Source organism: Homarus americanus, unplaced genomic scaffold (genome assembly GCF_018991925.1).
Source record: "Homarus americanus isolate GMGI-L3 unplaced genomic scaffold, GMGI_Hamer_2.0 scaffold30108, whole genome shotgun sequence".
Taxonomy (NCBI): domain Eukaryota; kingdom Metazoa; phylum Arthropoda; class Malacostraca; order Decapoda; family Nephropidae; genus Homarus; species Homarus americanus.
The window spans coordinates 9,602,499-9,622,913 of NW_024748109.1; the positions used below are offsets into that span (position 1 = coordinate 9,602,499).

General features: G+C 44.9%; 2 protein-coding genes across 2 annotated transcripts in view; one reads left to right on the forward strand and one right to left on the reverse strand.

Moving 5' to 3' along the window:
- The window catches only part of LOC121880119 (potassium voltage-gated channel protein Shaker-like), a 130,248-nt gene that overhangs the window by 91,831 nt on the left and 18,002 nt on the right, over window positions 1–20,415 (forward strand).
- LOC121880120 (salivary glue protein Sgs-4-like) lies at window positions 12,342–12,758 on the reverse strand. The gene has a single exon (XM_042387177.1). It carries the CDS (start codon window positions 12,756–12,758, stop codon window positions 12,342–12,344), a length of 417 nt encoding a protein of 138 aa, XP_042243111.1.

The window sequence follows — 20,415 nt, forward strand, 5'->3', positions numbered from 1 at the left end:
GACTTTGTGTATTGACCTCGCTCGAGGAAGGGTTATGGCAAATTAGCTCCCAGAGATTACCAGACAGTGTAACCATGTCTAATGCTAACTGGGAACACCTCGGTGCCACTCTGAAGCTGAGCTTGAGAAAGTTAGGGGCGAAAATGTGTGGTTGAAGGAAGTGATTGCGAAGATGAAGGAGGAAGATGTGAGACGGGAGAGTCTGTGAATGAATACAAGACAGACCAGTGGAATGTAGTGAAGAGAGCGGCGACAAGGCTGGTCATGGAAAAGGCCAATTTAGCATCCAAGTGTAATAATTCTTCTAGTCTTTGAAGGACGAGATAGACGGTAAGGTTAAGGGCAATGTTGATAAAAAAAGGAAAGAAAACCCTAATTGTTGGTAATTCGCAGATAAGGTGCCTGGATGGAGCTTTCTGTAATAAAGACAGAAACATGAGGATGAGAGTGTGGTTACCAGGAGCTGGGGTGGGGGATATAGTTGACAGGATGGACAATATCTTGTCTGGTAATGGGAACAAACCCATTTTCTGCCTAAGTGCAGGAGGCAATGATATTGGCCGGTGTAGGAGTGAGGAGCTTCTTGATAAGTTTAAGGCAACTAAAGACATTATTAGCATGAAGGGAGGTATCCCTGTCATATGTGGTGTCCTGCCTAGAAGGAGAGTTGACAGTGAACGGTTGTCAAGGGCAGTTGGTGTCAACGGCCGTCTTGACAGATATTGCAAGTCAATATCAGTCCCATTCATTGACACTTGGGAAAGCGTCTACGGACCTGTATGCTAGGGACGGGATGCATTTATCTAAGGACGGGATGGCAACCTTGGCTGCCTCTTTCAAGAGAGCAGTTCAAGTTATGTCGCAGTCTTTAACATAAGAGCACGCGGGTCGAGGAGACTGCAATGGGCATGGGGATACATAATGAAAAGCTACACATAAACGTGATAAAATGACAATAAAGCTAAATTAGTCAGGGAGTTAAAACAAAAAATGGATAGAGAGAGGACACAGATCACGACTAACTTAAATGTCTACTATGCATACAGTAGAAGTAGGAGAATTAAAATGAATTAAATTAAAGTTTTGGTATGTACTGAAAAAATTTGGTATAATAGCTTTCACCGAAACCTGAGTTAACTTAGACTCACATGAGTTACCTGTCGAATACCAAATTAAAGATTATAAATTATTTTATACTGATAAGAAGACTAGGAAAGGAGGTGGGGTAGAAATCTGTGTCAGGGATAATTTGGAGTGTGGAATCAATAAGGAAATAAAACCTGAATAGAATACAGAAACAATTTGGATAGAATTAACCGATGGTGGGGAAAATTTAATCATAGAACTAATATATAGACCTCCTAATCTTGATAGAGTTAATGAGCATCTTATTTGGGATGAAATACGTCGGGCATCCTGACATAGCAAAGTCTGTATAGTAAGCGACTTTAACTTTAGTCAAATAGATTGGACCGACCTTACAGGTAGTTCAGAATCAATGAATTTTCTGGAACGGTTCAGGACTGTTTCCTAAATCAACATATAACCGAACCCACCCGGGGTAACAATATACTCGAATTATTTCTGTCAAACAGAGAAAACATCATTAGTGATGTCGAGGTAGGGAACGAGCTAGCTAACACCGATCACAAAGAAATGAGATTCAAAGTAGAACTTAATGTCAGTCACAAAAAAAATCCATTGAAGTCCTAGATTTCAGAAGAGCAAACTTTCATAGATAGAAAGGGCAGCAGAGAGAAGGGGTATTATGTTTAGAGATGAATTACATGACCTCACGTGAGGTGGTAACTGTGACCTCACTCAATGTACCCACAAAGGGCGACATTCACTTTACCTGGTGACCTGACAATGATAACATCACAAAATATGACTTCTGAGGGTGACTTGACCACAAGATCTGAGGTTGAAGCGTTCCATAACAATTTAAATATTGAGTTACTTAATGCACGAAGGCAGAATATACCATACAGAAAACTCAGATGAAATAACAATGATCCCAATTGGATAAATAATTATTTAAGAATATTATTGAACAAAGGAAGGCTATAGGTAGGGGAATAAACCGTGGTGAAGTTTACCTCCGAGACCATTATAAAGTGTTGGCCAGTAGGGTTAAGACAGATGAAAAAAGTAAGGAGGAATAATGAACTGAAGGTAGCAAGAGAGACAAAGTCAAACCCAAAGGGATTTTTTCAAATGTATCAAACTAAAACTCGAAACAAGATTGGACCAATACAGCCAGATACATGCGAACTAACTGATAACGATGGGAAAATGAGCAATGATCTTAAAAGTTATTTTTCTTCAGTTTTAACAACCGAAAATTTAAGCAAGATACCCGAGGCACCGACAATCTACTGTAGTGAAGAAAATAGATTAAGCGAGATAGTAGTGACTAGTAACGATATTAGTAAGCAAATAGACAAGCTAAAGCCTAATAAGTCACCAGCTCCCGATGAGATATTTGCTAGAGCAGGGGTTCTCAACCAGGGGGGAATTCCCCCCAGGGGGGAATTCAGGTTTTCAGGGGGGGGAAACTGATTCGGGAGCAAGAGATATGTTCGATGAGAAATCAATCACAGAATTTTGGCCCTTGATGTGCGATTCCTACCCAAAAGTGGCAGAAAGAGCTATCCGTGCATTGCTTCCGTTTGTGTCGACATATCTTTGTGAGTCAGGTTTTCAACTTGTTGCAAATTAAAACGAAGCAAACGTGTTAGGTATTCTGGGTAATAAGTTCTATATACAGGAAGAACACAAACACCTTATAGTTTGTAGGTTCGGTTTACTTGGATAAAGAGTATGTACACAGAGGTGATAGCATTGCCCTTTAGCTAAGGTCCTGGCCTGACCACTCTTTCCTTCGCAGACGACGTATGGCAAGTGATACATTAGCAGCTTCCATACGTCGCCAGGCACATTAATTAAGCGTGTGGGATATGGTAATAACATTGCCACACGCTGCTAGCTAGGCTGAATAAATCTAAATGGAGCACATACATAATATACATACATAATACATAATCCAGCATACATGATATACATACACCTCCCTCCCCCCTATACGCTCATAGCAAAGTCTTGAGCGGACCTCTTCTTCTGGATCCGTTCTGAGCGTCGAGGGACTTCATCACTGAGAAGGGTGTGGGACTCAACACTGGTGGCGGGGCCAGCAGAAGGCATTGTTACGGGGCGGAGAAAACGGCGGTTCCTCCACCACACACGACCACTGGGTAACCGCACCTGGTAGTCCCGTGACCTGCCGAGACCCATGACTACGCCTACTTTGTCCCAACGTAGGGAGGTCGGGTCCTGAACACGGACTTGGGTACCGACACTCAACCTGGGGGGAGAACGGGCGTGGTCGTTGTAGCGGGCGACGACGTCCTGAACACGTTCGGCGGCTCGGCGATCACAGTCCTCTGTCTTGGCCTGCCACTCCTTGGAGAAGGATTGAGGGTGAGCAGGGACACAAGAACGAAGGGGGCGTCCATACAAAACCTGGGCAGGGGAGCGTCCGGTGTAGTTAGGTGTGTTGCGGAGTTCAAGAAGACCCAGGTCGAAGGCCTCGCAGTCAATGTTCCCAGAAGGGGCCACCTTAAGGATGAGGTGCTTCAGGGATTTGACAGCAGCCTCAGCGTGGCCATTGGATTGCGGGTAATGGGGCGATGACAACACATGCCGGACTCCCCATCGGTCGAGGAACACAGCAAAGTCCCGGCTTGTGAACTGAGGCCCTCCGTCGGTTCGCAGGCGCACAGGAACGCCCACGTCACGGAAGTAGTGGCGGAACTTGCTGATGGTGGCGGCAGACGTCGTGTCATTACCGCCCTTGATGACAACCGGCCAACCAGAGAGACGGTCGATGATAACCAGGAAGGACTTTCCTGACACACAGAAAAAGTCGGCCGACACAGACTCAAAGGGGCGGGTGGGGTTGTCGTCACTCATGAAGGGTACCTGCTGCTGGCTGGGTTGTAATACGTGGCGGGGCTTACACACCTGGACAGCATTGGAGATGTCGGGGTCGATGCCAGGCCGGAACACAGTCTGTCGTGCACGTCGTTTGGTGGCCTCAGCTCCACGGTGACTGTCGTGAAGGCGAGCCAAGGCGTGGGGACGTGATGCAGCAGGGACAACTACCGAAGGAGGGGTGTCACTGGCCAGAGGTAGGGGTAGGGCGGCAGCAGGGTAGTTGCTGCTCCCTTCGTGCACCCTGTTGGCGTAATTTACCTCGAGAATCGGTGTTGGGAAGTCCTGGGAGATGATGGCCAACTCTTGACAATGTCTGTAGGACAGCAAGGGAGTCGGGACACCATTATGCACGTCAATCCAGGCCTGACACGACCTGTTGCCAAAGGTGATATGTGCATAGAGTGAACCCAGGGCTGGGGCCATCTGTGAACCATCTGCCATGACGCAGAGGTCCTCGGGAGGCGGTCCTAGATCGCTTGGAGAGAGCCCCAAGCATCGCAAATGCTGGGGACCGATGACTGTAGCATCAGCGCCGGTGTCGGGCAACATCTGAAGACGGGATGACACACCGCCGCAGGTCACGATGACGCTGATGTACTGGGGGACTTTGGTCCTGGGATGCGAGGAGTACACCCTCCTAAAATGGGTCGGGCTTTGTCCAGGGTCGTCGTGCCTCTGATTTGGCGACTGTGGGCGGCCCTCACTGGTAGAAGGGCGCCGAAGCTTCCGCCGACGCTGTCCCTTGGGTTCGTGGGTAGGGCAACACTTGTCATAGTGGCCCAGACGACCGCACACATTGCACTGTACGTACTTAGCTGGGCACCGCACTGTGAGCGACCAGTGGCCCATACGGTCACAACTGTTGCAGGTAGACTGAGCAGCTGGACATACCTGTGTTCCGTGCTGCTTACCACAGTTGTTGCAAATTGAACCGGGCGTGGACGTGGTGGGCGAAGGCGTAGGAGCAGACTTCTTGTCCTTCTTGTACCGGGAAACAGCGCGTACAGCTGTAGGGGGAGCTCGGATGGCAGAGGTGGCACACCTGGCAGCCTCATAGGAGCGACATATCGTCAACACATCCTGAAGAGAAGAGGAAGAGTCGAGGGAGGTGAGGCGTTGGACAAGTTCTTCGTCCTTAACACCCATCAAGATCACCTGCTTCAACTGGGTCTCCTCGCACTGCTGGTGGTGGCCTAGACATATATCTACCTCTTCCGAGGCTCTCTTAAGACGTACATAAAAGGCGTCAAAAGACTCACCCTCCATCTGTCTGCAGCTAAACAATTCCCTCCTGCGCAGAGCTTCATTCTGCTGTCCTTTGATGTGCCGTTGTAGAACGTCCAGTACCTCCTCTACAGACAGCGAAGAGGTTGGGGGTACCTGCAACGTATGTTCTAAGACACGCTGAACTTCCAAGGACAGGCACATACGCAGCTGGATGAGTTGTTTAGGCTGTGACAAACTCTGGAGATCCACCATTGTAGCGTAATCAGCCCTCCGCCGCCGCCATTCGCGAAAAGTCTGGAAATTTACATCAGGCTCCAAGATGGGCGGCGTTTGAGCTGCTGCTTTAGGTGGGGCTGGGGGGCGTGAAGGAAGCATGGATGAGGTATCTGAACCATTCAGTACCGAGGCAGTGTTAGAGCCAGGGGCTTGGTTAACAGGGAGGCGAGATATCAAGGCTTCCAACCGTGCACTGTCTTCCATTCTCCGTTGGTGGTCTCGTTCTGCCTCTGCTTGCCTTCTGTGCTCATCCGCCAAACGTCTGTGAGCTTCATCCTCGCGTCTCTCATCTCTCATAAACTTCATTAAGGCAATTATCTCTGGAGATAACGCTGAATGTTGAGGTGAAGGGCTGCGCGATGTTGTGGGAGCTGGGCCGGCCTGGTCATCCATCTCTGGGGGACTATCATCCGCTTGACTCATCCAGGCGCTGGGTCCACGGCTACGTAAGGCATGAGACATAACTACTTTATCTGTGTACTGTGTCTTAAATCAGTGTTGACCGGTCAGCCCGTCGTATCAACAAGATTTCAGACAAAAAATTTAATTAAATACACAGATAAGTAGGTTATATATATAAAATATATATAATGAAGCCGCGCGGTCAGCAAGTGTTAGTACATGTATGTGTGTGTGTCCCAGGCAGGCAGAGCGTCTCGCCCCAGCTGTGAGGGGGGGTGGAGGCGGCGCTGTGAGGGAGGGGGGTGGAGATAGGAGTAGCTCAGTCGCTCTCTGTAAACGGTCAGAGGAGGGTGCGCTGAGCTCTACACCCCACAAATGCCCGGAACATGCCGTATACCTTGGAAATCCGTTCGAACAAGGTCACACATGAATGGCACGAAACACACAATGCACTTAACACTTCACAGAAAATCACTGTCACTGACACTGCTCAAAGTTGCGAAATTCTTCGAGGGATGACGCGGGGTTGACCCAAGGCGGGGATCCATCAGCCGGCTTTCCACAAACTTGCACTAATCACTCGTAATAATCCAGTAAAACTACGCACTGCGCCATGTTAGATGTTCTGGGTAATAAGTTCTATATACAGGAGAGAACACAAACACCTGTATAGTTTTGTAGGTTCGGTTTACTGGATAAGAGTATGTACACAGAGGTGGATAGCACTGCTCCCTAGCTAAGGTCCTGGTCAACTACCATAGACGACGTATGGCAAGTGATACATTAGCAGCTTCCATACGTCGCCAGGCACATTAATTAAGCGTGTGGGATATGGTAATAACATTGCCACACGCTGCTAGCTAGGCTGAATAAATCTAAATGGAGCACATACATAATATACATACATAATACATAATCCAGCATACATGATATACATACACAACGTAGTAGATTAGAGGTAGAAAATGACCTGCGTTGTGCCCTTTCAAGCACTCCTCCGCGTATCCCAGAATTGGCGAAGAAAAAACAATCACAGGTTTCTCATTGACTGCAATCTTCATCTGAATAAAATTAATTACAAATTTACAATATCCTGGTATTCTATTGAACTTTTTGTTTATTGCATTATGCTTCAGTTTGGTCTGTTAAGTAATTCATTATAAATACAAAAAACTATTTTACTTTTATTCAAGTTTTATGAATCCATCAACATTTTCAATTGGCATTTAATTTGTAAGACTCCACTATAAAAATAATCCATGTAAAATTGTAAATGTATATGTACTAATATGGAAAAAATAAAGGATTTTCAGTATTATATGCATATTATTTGGAATGCACTTTTTGAGGCAGACAATCTTGGAAAGGAGGGGGGAATGACATTCTGACATATGGTGAAAGGGGTGCATGGGGCAAGCAAGGTTGAGAACCACTGTGCTAGAGTATTAAAGGAATGTAAGAAGAACTTAGTTTGCCCTTAGAAAAATTGTGTAACATTTTATTAAAAACGGGTTTAGTACCAAAATCTGTTTTCAAGATTGGAGATAGATCACTACCCTCTAACTGCCATCCAATCAGTTTAACAGTAATTGTAGGCGATTTTCTGGAAGCAATAATTTCAAACTCAATTCGAAATCACCTCAAGAAAGACAAGTTGACCAATGATTCCCAGCATGGATTCACAAGTGGACGTTCATGTCTAACAAATCTATTATTCTTTTCACCTGTTTTCAACTCTTGGATGACGGACACGATTATGATGTGGTTTACCTCGACTTTCTCAAAGCCTTCGACAGGGTTCCTTACGAAAGACCAATACATAAAGTGGAGGCTCTTGGAATTGGAGGAGATATGCTAAACTGGATTAGGGCGTAGTTACAGGACAGGAAACTGAGTCAGCATTAACGGCACTAAATCCGATTAGGGTAACGTCACTAGTGGGGTACTTTTTATTATATACATAAATGTCGTAGATATAGGCGTACACAGCAACATAAGTAAATTTGCTGACGACACTAAAATTGGTTGTGTAATTAAATCTGACGAGGACTCCCCAAAACTACAGGAAGATCTAAAAAAAAAATTCGCATGGTCTGAAAAATGGCAGATGGAATATAATGTGGAAGTATAAACTACTTAGCCTAGATTATATGAATCGAGAAACCAGATAACAGATGAATAACGATGTTATAGAGAAATCCGACTGTGAGAAAGATTTAGGAGAAATGATAAGTAGGGATCTTTAACCAAGGCAACAAATCGTATCTGCTCGAAACAAGTTTAACAAAGTACCTGGGTTATACAAAGGAACGTTAGTTACAAGACTAGCGCAGTTATCTTAAAACTAAATCTTGCGCTTGTGAGACCTCACTTGGATTATCCAGTTCAGTTCTGGATATCGAATCCATTGGGAAGCATTCGGAGAAGGATGACTTGGCTAATCCCGCGCATTAGGAACCGTGAGTATAGAGACCATTTAAAGCATTTGAATTTGCACTCCTTCGAGAGACGTAGAGTGAGGGGCGACAATATGATCGAGGTGTATAAATGGAAATCAGAGTTAAACAAAAGTAATAGAATAAAGGTCCTTCAACTATCCAACCAGGAGCGAACTCGTAGCAGTGGTTTTAAATTAGACCAATTTAGATTTAGGTGCGAGATAGAAAAACTGGTTGATAAGTGGATGAGTGTTGCAAGTTACGGAACATCCTCATTTACTCGAACACGCTGGATAGCTTCAATTAAATGTAGGATGGACGGATATATAAGCGATAGGGATTAGGTGTAAACGGGCTGCCTACGAGTATAAATGGGCTAATAGGCCAGCTGCAGTTTCCTCAGCTGCTTTGCTACACAAACTGACCCTAGGCCTCAGTTGTAAGGTTCTAATGAACAGACTATATACATCCATATTTCTGGGTTAGTTGACAGACGTGTATTGAGTTTGGTTAGTCCCTTCCACAACTAATTTTAAGGAACTTTTCCACTTTCGCGATTATAAAAGATCAGTCTGGCACGGGGTAGTTGTAGATAGCGACCGGCCCCAGGGTGGTGAAAATGCCGGCTGGTTTTCCCTTTCCTGAACCAGCCAATCAGAACTAGACGGCGTGACGTCACATTGGCTGCCCGCGGCCAACAGTTGAACTACCTAACTTTTTTTTTTTTACAGGGATTAGCCCACCCGGGCACAGGTCGCTGACCCACATCGGGGCCTTGGGGGTAATAATAATAATAATAATAATAATAAAAATAATAATAATATATTATTATTATTATTATTATTACAACAATAATTAATAAAATTAATAGCAAATTAATACAAATAAAATAATCAAAAGAATCAAAATAATAACCATAAATAAATACAAATTTAAAAAGAATAAATCAAAAGTGAGAAATTATATACATTATATATGTTGTGTTGTCCAAGTAAGAGAAACAATTGAGACCCTGCAATTGTGTGTAAATGAGGCAGAAAGTCAGATCAGCAACCTGGGACTTGGCCACAATTTTCGTGATGCCATATGGCAGCAGGGTCTACCACTAGACAACACATTATGCTTCCAATATCTTCCCAGTCGGTAGTGCCTCCCTGTTTGGTAGCTGCCTACTACCTACTTACCTATTAGGATAAAGTACCCAAAGCATTCGCTAAGTGAATTTCATTATTTGGTTTAAATACGGTCAGGTACATTTGTGTAACAGGTTTTAATAGAAATGATTTTAGTTTTGCTGGCTAACTTAGATTAGTTTCGGTAAGATTATGTTAGGTTAGATTAGGTCAAGTTTGGTATGGTTAATACAGATTACGTTACGTTAACCTTGGTTAAATTAGGGTAGATTTGAATAGGTTTAGTTCTGTAAGGTTAGATTTAATTATTATTAGTTCTGGTATGGTAGAATAACAATTACCTAACTTTTGAGTAGAATTTCGATGGGACATTACTCCAATGATGTTATATGAACATCACGATCTTAGCTTCCTACTGGGCATGTGTCAACGCATAATGCATTTTCAAATTCGTGTTTTCCTATGTGGCTGTAGTTTTATATATATATATATATATATATATATATATATATATATATATATATATATATATATATATATATATATATATATATATATATATATATATATATATATATATTTTATCAATGTATTCTTTTTTGACACGAACTCGATTAACATGATGCTAGTTTGAAAAAAATATTTACGCATTATTGGAAAAACTTCAACCTTAACCCCAGCTTACGACATTATATCCGTTGGCGGGTTTTTGTGACGTTCTGTTGTCAGGTGAATTAACGAAATAAAGCGGCAAAGTTTGTTTCTGTCGGTCAGGGTGTGGTAGCAACAGTTTTACGAAGTGTCTGGAATTTAAACTGTAATTTACTCATGTGTCGCTATGCAGTTTGGGGTTCATTTTGTTGGATGAAATGTTTTAGTGCATAAGGATTTATACTAACACAGACATGCTCGGGCGAACACATAAGAGCATTGATAAAAACATTTATACAAATACAATCACGCACGCACTATGCACACTCATAGATACTGCCACAAGAAGCAGACAGGCACACTAGCCAAGTGGCAGTGTGGTCGACCTGCCCTCCTCCCTCAGCCACCAGCCGAGCTAACGAACATCCAACCCCGCCACCCTCTAGTATACTGTTTCCTAGCGTACATTCTTGTTTTTGTTGTGTGTTGGTGGTGGTTGTAGTGGGTGAGAGCAAGCATTGAAGAGGAAGAGTAAGAGAAGGAGAGAGAGGAGAGGCCCACTCCCGGTATTAATGCTGCAGTCTCTCTCTCTCTCTCTCTCTCTCACAGTCTCATCGATCTCCATGCTGTCGTAGTGACCAAAACAGCGTCACTTTCTGTCACTTTATATGGTTGTGATGGACGGTTGGCCAATAAGGGAGGGCAGGACAAGGTAGAGGTTCCCCCCGCAGGCCGGCCAGGGTAGCTACTAGCTAGTTAGCCGGAGTTGACCCGCTCTAGCCATCAACACTGCTACCACAACCTACACTATCACAGCCACCATTACCACCACCTATTCCACCTACACCACCACCGTCACCTACACCATCACCACCACCTACACCACCATCACCATCTCCATCAACACCTAGAGTACTACCTACACCACCACCAATACCACCACCACCAATACCACCAGTACCACCACCACCAATACCACCACCACCATTACTACTACCTACACCATCACTAACACCACCACCACCAATACTATCAACACAACCACCACCATTATATCTACCACCACCATCACTAATACCACCACTACCAATACCACCAGTACCACCACCACCAATACCACCACCACCAATACTACTATCTACACCATCACTAATACCACAACCACCAATACCACCACCACTACCACCTACACCAATACCACCTATATCATCACTACCACTACTTACACTATCACCACCACCACCTATACAATCACCATCACCTACGCTACCACCATCATCATCACTACCATTATAATCATCATCACTACCATTATAATCATCATCATCATCACCTACACTACTACCACCACCACTACCACCAAAGCACAGACAATTAGCCCCGAGTCCTCAACAGACTCAGCATCTCCCTTCTTTCTACCTCACCTTCGTCACAACCGGCTTTCAGTGCATTAGTGACTCGGTATTCGTGTTGCTTATAAGAGTTACGATATAATTGAGGTAATAACATTGGTCAATAAAGCATTACGTCACGATTTTTTAGTGACTTGTCTGCTTTTGTTGTCTGTGGGTTAAGTTTTTTAACGCGCCCGACATTATAACAACATTGAGAACACCAGGAGTCACTCCTAGTTATCTGTCCGTACAAAATTTCTTTTCCTCGCGATAACTTAGAACAACTTTGTAAATCAATCTGAAATGAGGTAAACAGCTTTATGTCGTCCTCTGTACTTGTGGCCGCCACAGTTATGGCCCCAGATAGATTTGCGAGAAGTTTTAGTGACTGGATACTTCACCTGAAGCGATTCTCTCTCTCTCTCTCTCCAGACTAATACATTTTTTGTTTTTGCTGTTTAACAGTGACAGTCTATTTTGATAAATACAACGCTAAAGCCGCACTCGTGGTAACTGAGGTAGCCTTATTTCACCTGGACTAATGATCTGTAACTCATCCTAAGAACTGCTGCGTAAGATGAGGTCAGCACATGATCACATTCTACCACTTTCACCCAGCGTAGGTCAAGTTGACGTTAAATTAAAAAAAAAAAGTGAAGACAGTTCCCCTATGAACTCAATGGATTCTTAATGTATTATTTGCAGGTCTACTCTAACACATATTTGGTGTAGCCTGACACAAATTGGGTCTAGTCTGATATACAGTGAGTGTAGCCTGACGCCGTTGATCTAACATGACACAATAGTAGGTTTAGCCTGACATATTAGGTGTAACCTGACACAGTGGGTCTAACCTGGCGCATAGTAGGTGTAGCGTGACACATATTGGGTGTAGCCTGATACAAAGTGGGTGTAGCCTGACACATTGTGGGTGTAGCCTGACACATAGTGGGTGTAGCCTGATACATATTGGGTGTAGCCTTACACATAGTGGATGTAACATGACACATAGTAGGTGTAGCCTGACACATAGTGGGTGTAGCCTGACATAAAGGGAGTGTAGCCTGACATATAGTGGGTATAGCTTGACACTCAGTAGGTGTAGCCTGCCATATAATGGGTGTAGCCTGACACATAGTGGGTGTAGCCTGATACATATTGGGTGTAGCCTTACACATAGTGGATGTAACATGACACATAGTAGGTGTAGCCTGACACATAGTGGGTGTAGCCTGACACATAGTGGGTGTAGCCTGACACAGTGGGTGTAGCCTGACATAAAGGGAGTGTAGCCTGACATATAGTGGGTATAGCTTGACACTCAGTAGGTGTAGCCTGCCATATAATGGGTGTAGCCTGACACATAGTGGGTGTAGCCTGACACATAGTGGGTGTAGCCTGACAGTGATAATTTCAAAAAAAAATCTCGAGAATTTGAACCGTTGTGTATTTATTTTTTTTATTTTTTTTACGGGGATTAGCCCACCCAGGTATATGTACAGTATAGACCAAACCCTTAGATAAACTTATATCACCAGTACTAACCCGCCTAGGTAAACTTTAGGTAAGGTAAATGAAGGACGTCTAAAGTGAAGTTAAGTTTATTTTACCATTGAATTATAGCAGTAAGAACAAGAAAATTATCCTAATCCGGCGTGAATCCATGGCGTTTTAAGGCCGGATAGAAGGATTATCCGTAAATTGTAAATCGTGTGTTAATTTCTTCCTTCCAGTTTAGGATGATAGGATGAGAATCACTCGTTTCAACACCATTTTGGCCTCTATTTTTTATATTGTTTTATCTAAAGGAACAAGTTCAATGCCTCCTCATAAGTCCTGTTAACGAATCTTTGAGCCACCAGACCTAAGAGAGGAAAATGTGTGCAGGGTGTCCTTTTCCTCCTCGTCGTCGTCCTCCTCCGTTGTCGCCGCCTATCTTTCAAGGTGTACCTCGTCTCACAACCTTCTACAGCCAACAATTAACGGGTTATGCAACAAACTCGGTGAATGTATGTACACCAAGTGGAAAAAAAAGAATTGTGAGAAAGGAATTGTGTATTTTCTCATCAGGTTTTTCTTGGTTGATTATGAATCACTGGGGTATGTGATGACGATGAATCACTCGGGTATGTATCTCCTTGTCAGTATGATAATGCTTTAGAGGTAATGTACCTCATTCAGCAGGCACAGTATAAGGATAGATTATCTAATATATGAAAGATTTATAATTACTCTACACACCTTACCATTAAATGACATTAACCTGAGACGACTTAATATATACTACTGTATCGTACATGTGTGAGGCTTAGTGAGTTTGTGAAGAAAACCCTGCCTCGCTGGTGACGGCCACATGGGCCCCAGTCTTAACGGTCCTAATCTTAACAGACCTTGGTCCTAAAGAACAAGTTTACTTGGGACCTCTTAGGACTCGGCCCACCTGACTGTAAAGGCCTGGCCCGTAGGATATAAAACCCTTGCCAGCCTAATCAGGATCTTATAAAAAGGAAAATCAAGAACCACGGGTTTCCAAGGGGTAACAAGCAACCCTTAGAGATGACATCACTTTACGACGAAAATAATCACAATAATTTAACTCTGACACCACTCACACAAATATTAAATAAACAGCACAGGAGTCAAACAATGACTTGAAACAAAATAATACATACAACAAATTACAGGTATTTCATACGGCTGCAGATGAATACTCCTAACCAGCCCGGTGGAATGTTCTGGTACCGCGGTGGTCAGCTCTCAGGGGCAAGGTCCAGGGCAGCTTCCTCACTCGGTGCCGGCGTTGGTGGGCGATGTCTTCCCACACAGAAGAGACGCTAGGGCACGGACAGTGGATAGGGCGTGGAGGAAGTGGCGATGACGTGGCAGCCGCCGTAGTAGCTGGAGTAGGTGTCCGGAGTTGACAGCCGAATAGTGAAGGACTGGGGAATCAGCCCACGAGCCCCAGGAACCTCAGATGAGTACAGAACCAGAGTTGGAATCGAATCGCGGGGGAAGTGCAGCTGTGGTTAAGGCTGGATAGTGTCTGGTGTACGACTAGGCAGCAGCGACCTTCTCACCCCCGTCTTCCTACTCGAATCCAGGTAAAAGTCACAGGTAAAAAAGTCACAAAAAAAGTCACAGGAAAAAAAGTCACAGGAAAAAAAGAAAAGTTAACTATCGAATTCTCACATTTTTTAAGGTTAATATGTCAATCAGTTTCAGTAAAGGAATATGCAGAACTGATGGTAACCTAACCTAACCTTTATTACCGGCCACCATAAATTCATTGTGACTTTTTTTCCTGTGACTTTTTTTCCTAGCCAAAATTGTGACTTTTTTCTGTGACTTTTTTTCCTGTGACTTTATTACCGGCCACCCCCTCCCCATCCCCAATGGGGCCGCGAAGAAGCAAACGAGCGGCGGACAATCATCCCTCTTGTTACAGCCCTTACGCAGCTCCCCCAACAAAAGTCTACTGTAAGGTAGATTAAAACTTAAGATTAGTACAACAAAACGTAATCCTGCAACAAATGGTTAGCTATACAGTAGACCTGCTCAAAAAATGTGCCCCAAGGTTGTCTTTCCCGACGACGTGAACAACACGAAACCTTTACCCCTGCAGACTTAGAGCCCACCTTAACAATCTGCCATTTGGCCCTTTGAAGGTATTTAAATACAGCAAGGGCTTGTGGTCAACTTCCAGGATAAATTCTTTTCAGCTCAAGTAATAATCCAATCTCAAAACCCCTAACAAAATAGCTTGGCACTCACGTTCAATGGTCGAGTGCCTCTTCTCCCTGTCTAATAACTTCCTGCTGGCATACGCTGCTGGATGAGGACAGGCCTGAACATAATGGAGGAGAACGGCTCCTAGGCCATGACTGGAAGCTTCCGTCCTAATAACGAATGTCAAGCGGTGATCAGGTAACTTAAGAATAGGCTTGGTGGACAGAGAATCCTTGAGATGATTAAATCTGGCCAGCAGGTCGTCGCTCCAGACAAGAGTCTCCCGGTGGCCTTTCCTTAGCAGGTCAGATAAGAGTCCGGTAAACTCAGATGCCCGGGGAATGAAAGCTTTATAAAAAGAGATTATACCAAGAAAACTAAGGAGTTTCTTAGTAGTAGGAGGACACACCTCACAAAGGGCTTCTATTTTATCTGATTGGGAACGAAGATGCCAACCATCTAACACGAATCCAAGATAATGAATCGACTTAAACCCAAACCGGCATTTAGATGGTTTTATCGTCAAAGTATGCTCCCGTAGCCTCCCTAGGACAGCTTTAATGTCGCCAAGATGTTTCTGCCAATCCGAGGAATATATGAAGATGTTGTCAAAATAAAAAGAAACTCTAGGCAAACCAACAAGGACGATGCGCATCAGCCTGATGTACGTGGCACAGGCAGTCACCAGCCCGAAGGGAAATCGGTAGAATTCCATCAATCCTCTACGAGTAGGAGAAGCAGTTAGTGGTTTAGCGCGTTCAGTTAAGGGCACCTGGTAATAAACTTTACATACATCTTATTCCGAGAAGTACTTCGCCCCTGAGAACTTATGCAAGTCTTTCTCCATAGAACAGGCGGGCTTGGCATGAAAGACAGTTACCGCATTTAACGCCCTATAGTCAATGGCCATCCTAAAAGTACCAGCCCGTTTATGCACCATAACAACAAGAGAGCAGTGAGGAGATGACAATTGGATGATTCCCTGCTCAAGTAGACGGTCGACCTCTTCTTTAAAATAACTCCGGAGATGAATAGGGACAGGATAAACTTTGGCCTGCACACACTCAGTGGTTGCAAGGAGGATGTCATGGTGTACAGTGGACGTGCATTCCGGGACGTCTGAAAATACATCCTCAAAGTTAGTAATTAGGTCCTCAATGTCTGCACGTTGGATCCACTTCAGTCCAGGTTTAAGTGCTGGCCCATTGTCAGTCGTAGGGGATTCTACTATACCATCTGGTGTTATCGGTAGCTGGCAACTGAGATCATCCGAGTCTGGTGCCTGAACTTCACACGAACCCTCGCAGGGTAGTGCCTCGACTGCTTCGAGCTTGGGAACGTCATCAAGGACATGAGCAAAGTTAATGTGGGCCCTACGATGATATATATTTAATAAATTATCATGGTATAATTTAGGGCCCTTCGGTTCGTCAATGATGTAATTTACTCTACTCCACTTCTCGAGGACTTTGTAAGGTCCATTCCAGGAAACAAGCAACTTACTCTTCTTATCAGGCAGGAGCACTAACACTTCATCCCCGGAATGAATTGACGATCCTGTAATTTGACGTCGAAATAGGCCTTATATTTGGTGTTACTAATGTCAGCATTCTGAACGGCGATCTTGGCACACTATGAAAGTTTGTCCCATAATTCATTGACATACTGGTAGTGAGTCTGCTCGTCGTCTTCAATACTTGTGTCCTCCCACAGATCCCTTAACACCGAGAGCGGGCCTCTCACGGCTCAGCTGTACAGTAACTCGAACGCCGAGAACCCGGTCCGGTCACTAGGAATTTCTCTCAGCGTAAATAGAGTGGGGACAAGAAAGCGGTGCCACTCCCTTGGTTTGTCGGTGCACAATTTCCGCAGCGACGCTTTCAGTGGCCCATACAGTCTCTCAAATCGTCCATTACCACTAGGGTGAAAGGGGGTGGTAAATAAAGGCTTAACTCTTCGCAACTTGTGAAGCTCCGCCATCAACTGAGAGGTAAACTGGGCCCCCCTATCTGACAAAATTTCACGTGGTATACCTACCCGAGAGAAGATCACAAGCAACGCTTCAGCCAAAGAAATAGAATCAATTTCCTTCAAGGGCAAGGCCTCAGGAAACCCGGTGGCAAAATCAATCAAAGTGAGACCATACCTGTGCCCCTCAGAGGAAGGGGGTGAGAGCAGTCCAACCAAATCTATGGCTACCCGAGAAAATGGTTCTGTAATGATGGGTAAAGGTTTAAGAGGAACAGGACGGACTCTACCCTTGGCAGACATACGCTGGCACCGATCACAACTCCTACAAAAAGCTCTAATATCCACTCCCATACCTGGCAAATAAAATTGATCAACAATCTTATATAAGTCTTCCTGTGAGAAAAGTGTCCTGCTAGGGGGCTCTCGTGAGCTACAGAGAGTATGATGTTACGACAATCAGTAGGAACAACCAGCAAAAACTTACCTACTTTGCTGGTTGCTTGGATGACACAAGACCTATGCAACAGACCATCAATACAAACAAACTTGTAAACAGACCCATCTCTAGCCTGGTCCTACTCCCCGGAAGTCACCTTCTCTTCACCCGCGTCAGAGTTGTACACGAGTCTTGAAGCTTAGTGAATTCCTTGGGCGAGTCAGTGGCTGCAATTTCGGCAAAACCAGGGGATGCAGTCTCTACAGCTTGGACCTTTGCTGAAGGTGAGGTGGGTGTGAAGGTGGCGAGGCGACGTGGTTAGGTGGCGAGGAGAGTTTTAAGGGTTCCGGGTCATTAGGGTCACGAACTCCGGGAACATTACCAATGAGAACACTGCGAATTTAATGGGCGCTCTTACCACATCAGACCAACCAATAAAATAGGGGCACGCAGGTAGCACCTAACGACAGGGAACTGGTCAACACGACCTAAGTAATCGGCGACACTAACCTTCGAGCAGCTGGAGACGTCAGCGTCAGGCAGGGCTTCCTCAGAGACAACAATATACGAGCAACCGGTGTCCTCTGATGATAGTAGATGCCCAAGACCCATTTATCGTTCCGCTGACACAATAACTGGGACAGCTCCGGTCTTCGAAACTGAATCCGACCTTGTAGCTGGGCTGATGCATTTCGGTAGATTTGAAGGCGCGGGGATTCCTGGGACAGCGAGAACGAATGTGCCCTTCTCCGCAGTTGTGGCACAGCATGGCCGGTGAACTCCTCTCTACTCCTGGGATTGGTTCCTTGGAGGACGGAGGTTTCATGTTCTTCACTGGGGAAGTGGGAGACTTGGGGTAGGCATTGCGAGCGGACGCCCAGTTGTCAGCAAGTTCTACAGCTTCTAGCGTCGCTGGCCTGCGTTCCTTGATGAATATTCTCAGGTCTGGCTGTAGAGAAGACAGAAACTGATCCAATATCATAAAGTTAGTCAGAGACACAAAGGTTTCTTCAACCTCTGACGCCTCTAGCCATTGTTGAAACAAACGACCCAGGTGGATTGAAAATTGCTGGTATGTTTCCCCTGTCCTAATCTTTGCTCTGCGGAAATCAACACCGATAACCATCAGAAGTCTTGTTAAACCCTCGCAAGAGAGCTTGCTTCAACAAAGAGTAATAATCTCTAGTGATGTCGGCAGACAGGGACTTATAAATATGTACCAGTTTCCCACTCAGTAGGCTACCTAATCTTACCGCATAGCTATCTTTGTCCACACCAAGCAACTCAGCTACCCGTTCAAACCTAACAAAGTAGAAGATGTCTTCTTCCCGATAAACAAGCAAACTAGGTTTTACAACATTATCTTGTATAGGGCCATAGGATTCTGGTCTAAGACTTTGAGCATTAATCATAGCTAGTTCTATGTCTTTTTCTGCCTGCAACTTAGCTAATTCTCTCTCTCTCTCTCTCTCTCTCCTGTTGGGAGATCACATACTGACCAACCTCCGTACCTGTCAGACCCAGGGCCACCGGTTGATCTTTCAACTCCTCAAAACTAGACATAATGATACAAAAGGCCAAGAGCCAAAGTGACAAATTAAACAACTTACCCAGCAACTAGCCAAAAGTAACTACTTAGTGGCTCAATCAAACCATTAAATGATTCGATCCAGCTGGAGGAAACCTTGTTTCGCATGCAGTCCAGTTAAATCACCTCAGGGAAAAGAACCGCACCAGGTGAATCAACAACAAAATGCTTTGGCAGCATCCACAGTGCACCCCAGCCAACACTAATTGCTTTCCCTAACACGAGGGACAGCAACAAAATTAGCACAACAGAAGGAAGGGAGGAGCACCAAACAACACTTACTTCCGGGCCTCAGACAGCAAGTGGCGCACACAGCGACTTACAACAAACACAGGTAACGAATGTTAACCCTCAGAAACCAAGGTTAGAGACTATCCTGGCAAAGTCGCCACTTGTAAAGGCTTGGCCTGTAGGATATAAATCCCTTGCCAGCCTAATCAAGATCTTATAAAAGGGAAAGTTAAGAACCATAGCTTTCCAAGGGGTAACAAACAACCGTTAGAGATGACATCACTTTACTACGAAAATAATCACAATAATTTAACTCTGACACCACTCACTCAAATATTAAATAAACAGCACTGGAGTCAAACAATTACTTGAAACAAAATAATCAATACAACAAATTACAGGTATTTCCTACGGCTGCAGATGAATACCCCTAACCAACCCGGTGGAATGTTCTGGTACAGCAGTGGTCAGCTCTCAGGGGGAAGGTCCAGGGCAGCTTCCTCACTTGGCGCCGGCGGGCGATGTCTTGCCATACAGGAGAGACGCCAGGGCACGGATGGTGGATAGGGCGTGGAGAAAGTGGCGCTGACATGACAGCCGCGGTATTAGCTGGAGTAGGTGTCCGGAGTTGACAGCCGAATAGTGAATGATGGGGAATCAGCCCACGAGCCCCAGGAACCTCAGATCCTCAGATGAGTACTCAACCAGAGTTGGAGTCGGATCACGAGGGAAGTGCAGCTGTGGTCAAGGCTGGATAGTGTCTGGTGCGCAACGAGGCAGCAGCGACCTTCCTCCGTCTACCCCCTCCCTCCCTAGTGGGGCAGGGAACAAGCAAACGAGCGGCGGACAACCATCCTGCTCGTTACAGCCCTTACACTGACCTCCAAGCACCTCACTCGCCAGATTATGGAGTTTCCTTTACTTGCTTGGACTTCACTCTGGCAGG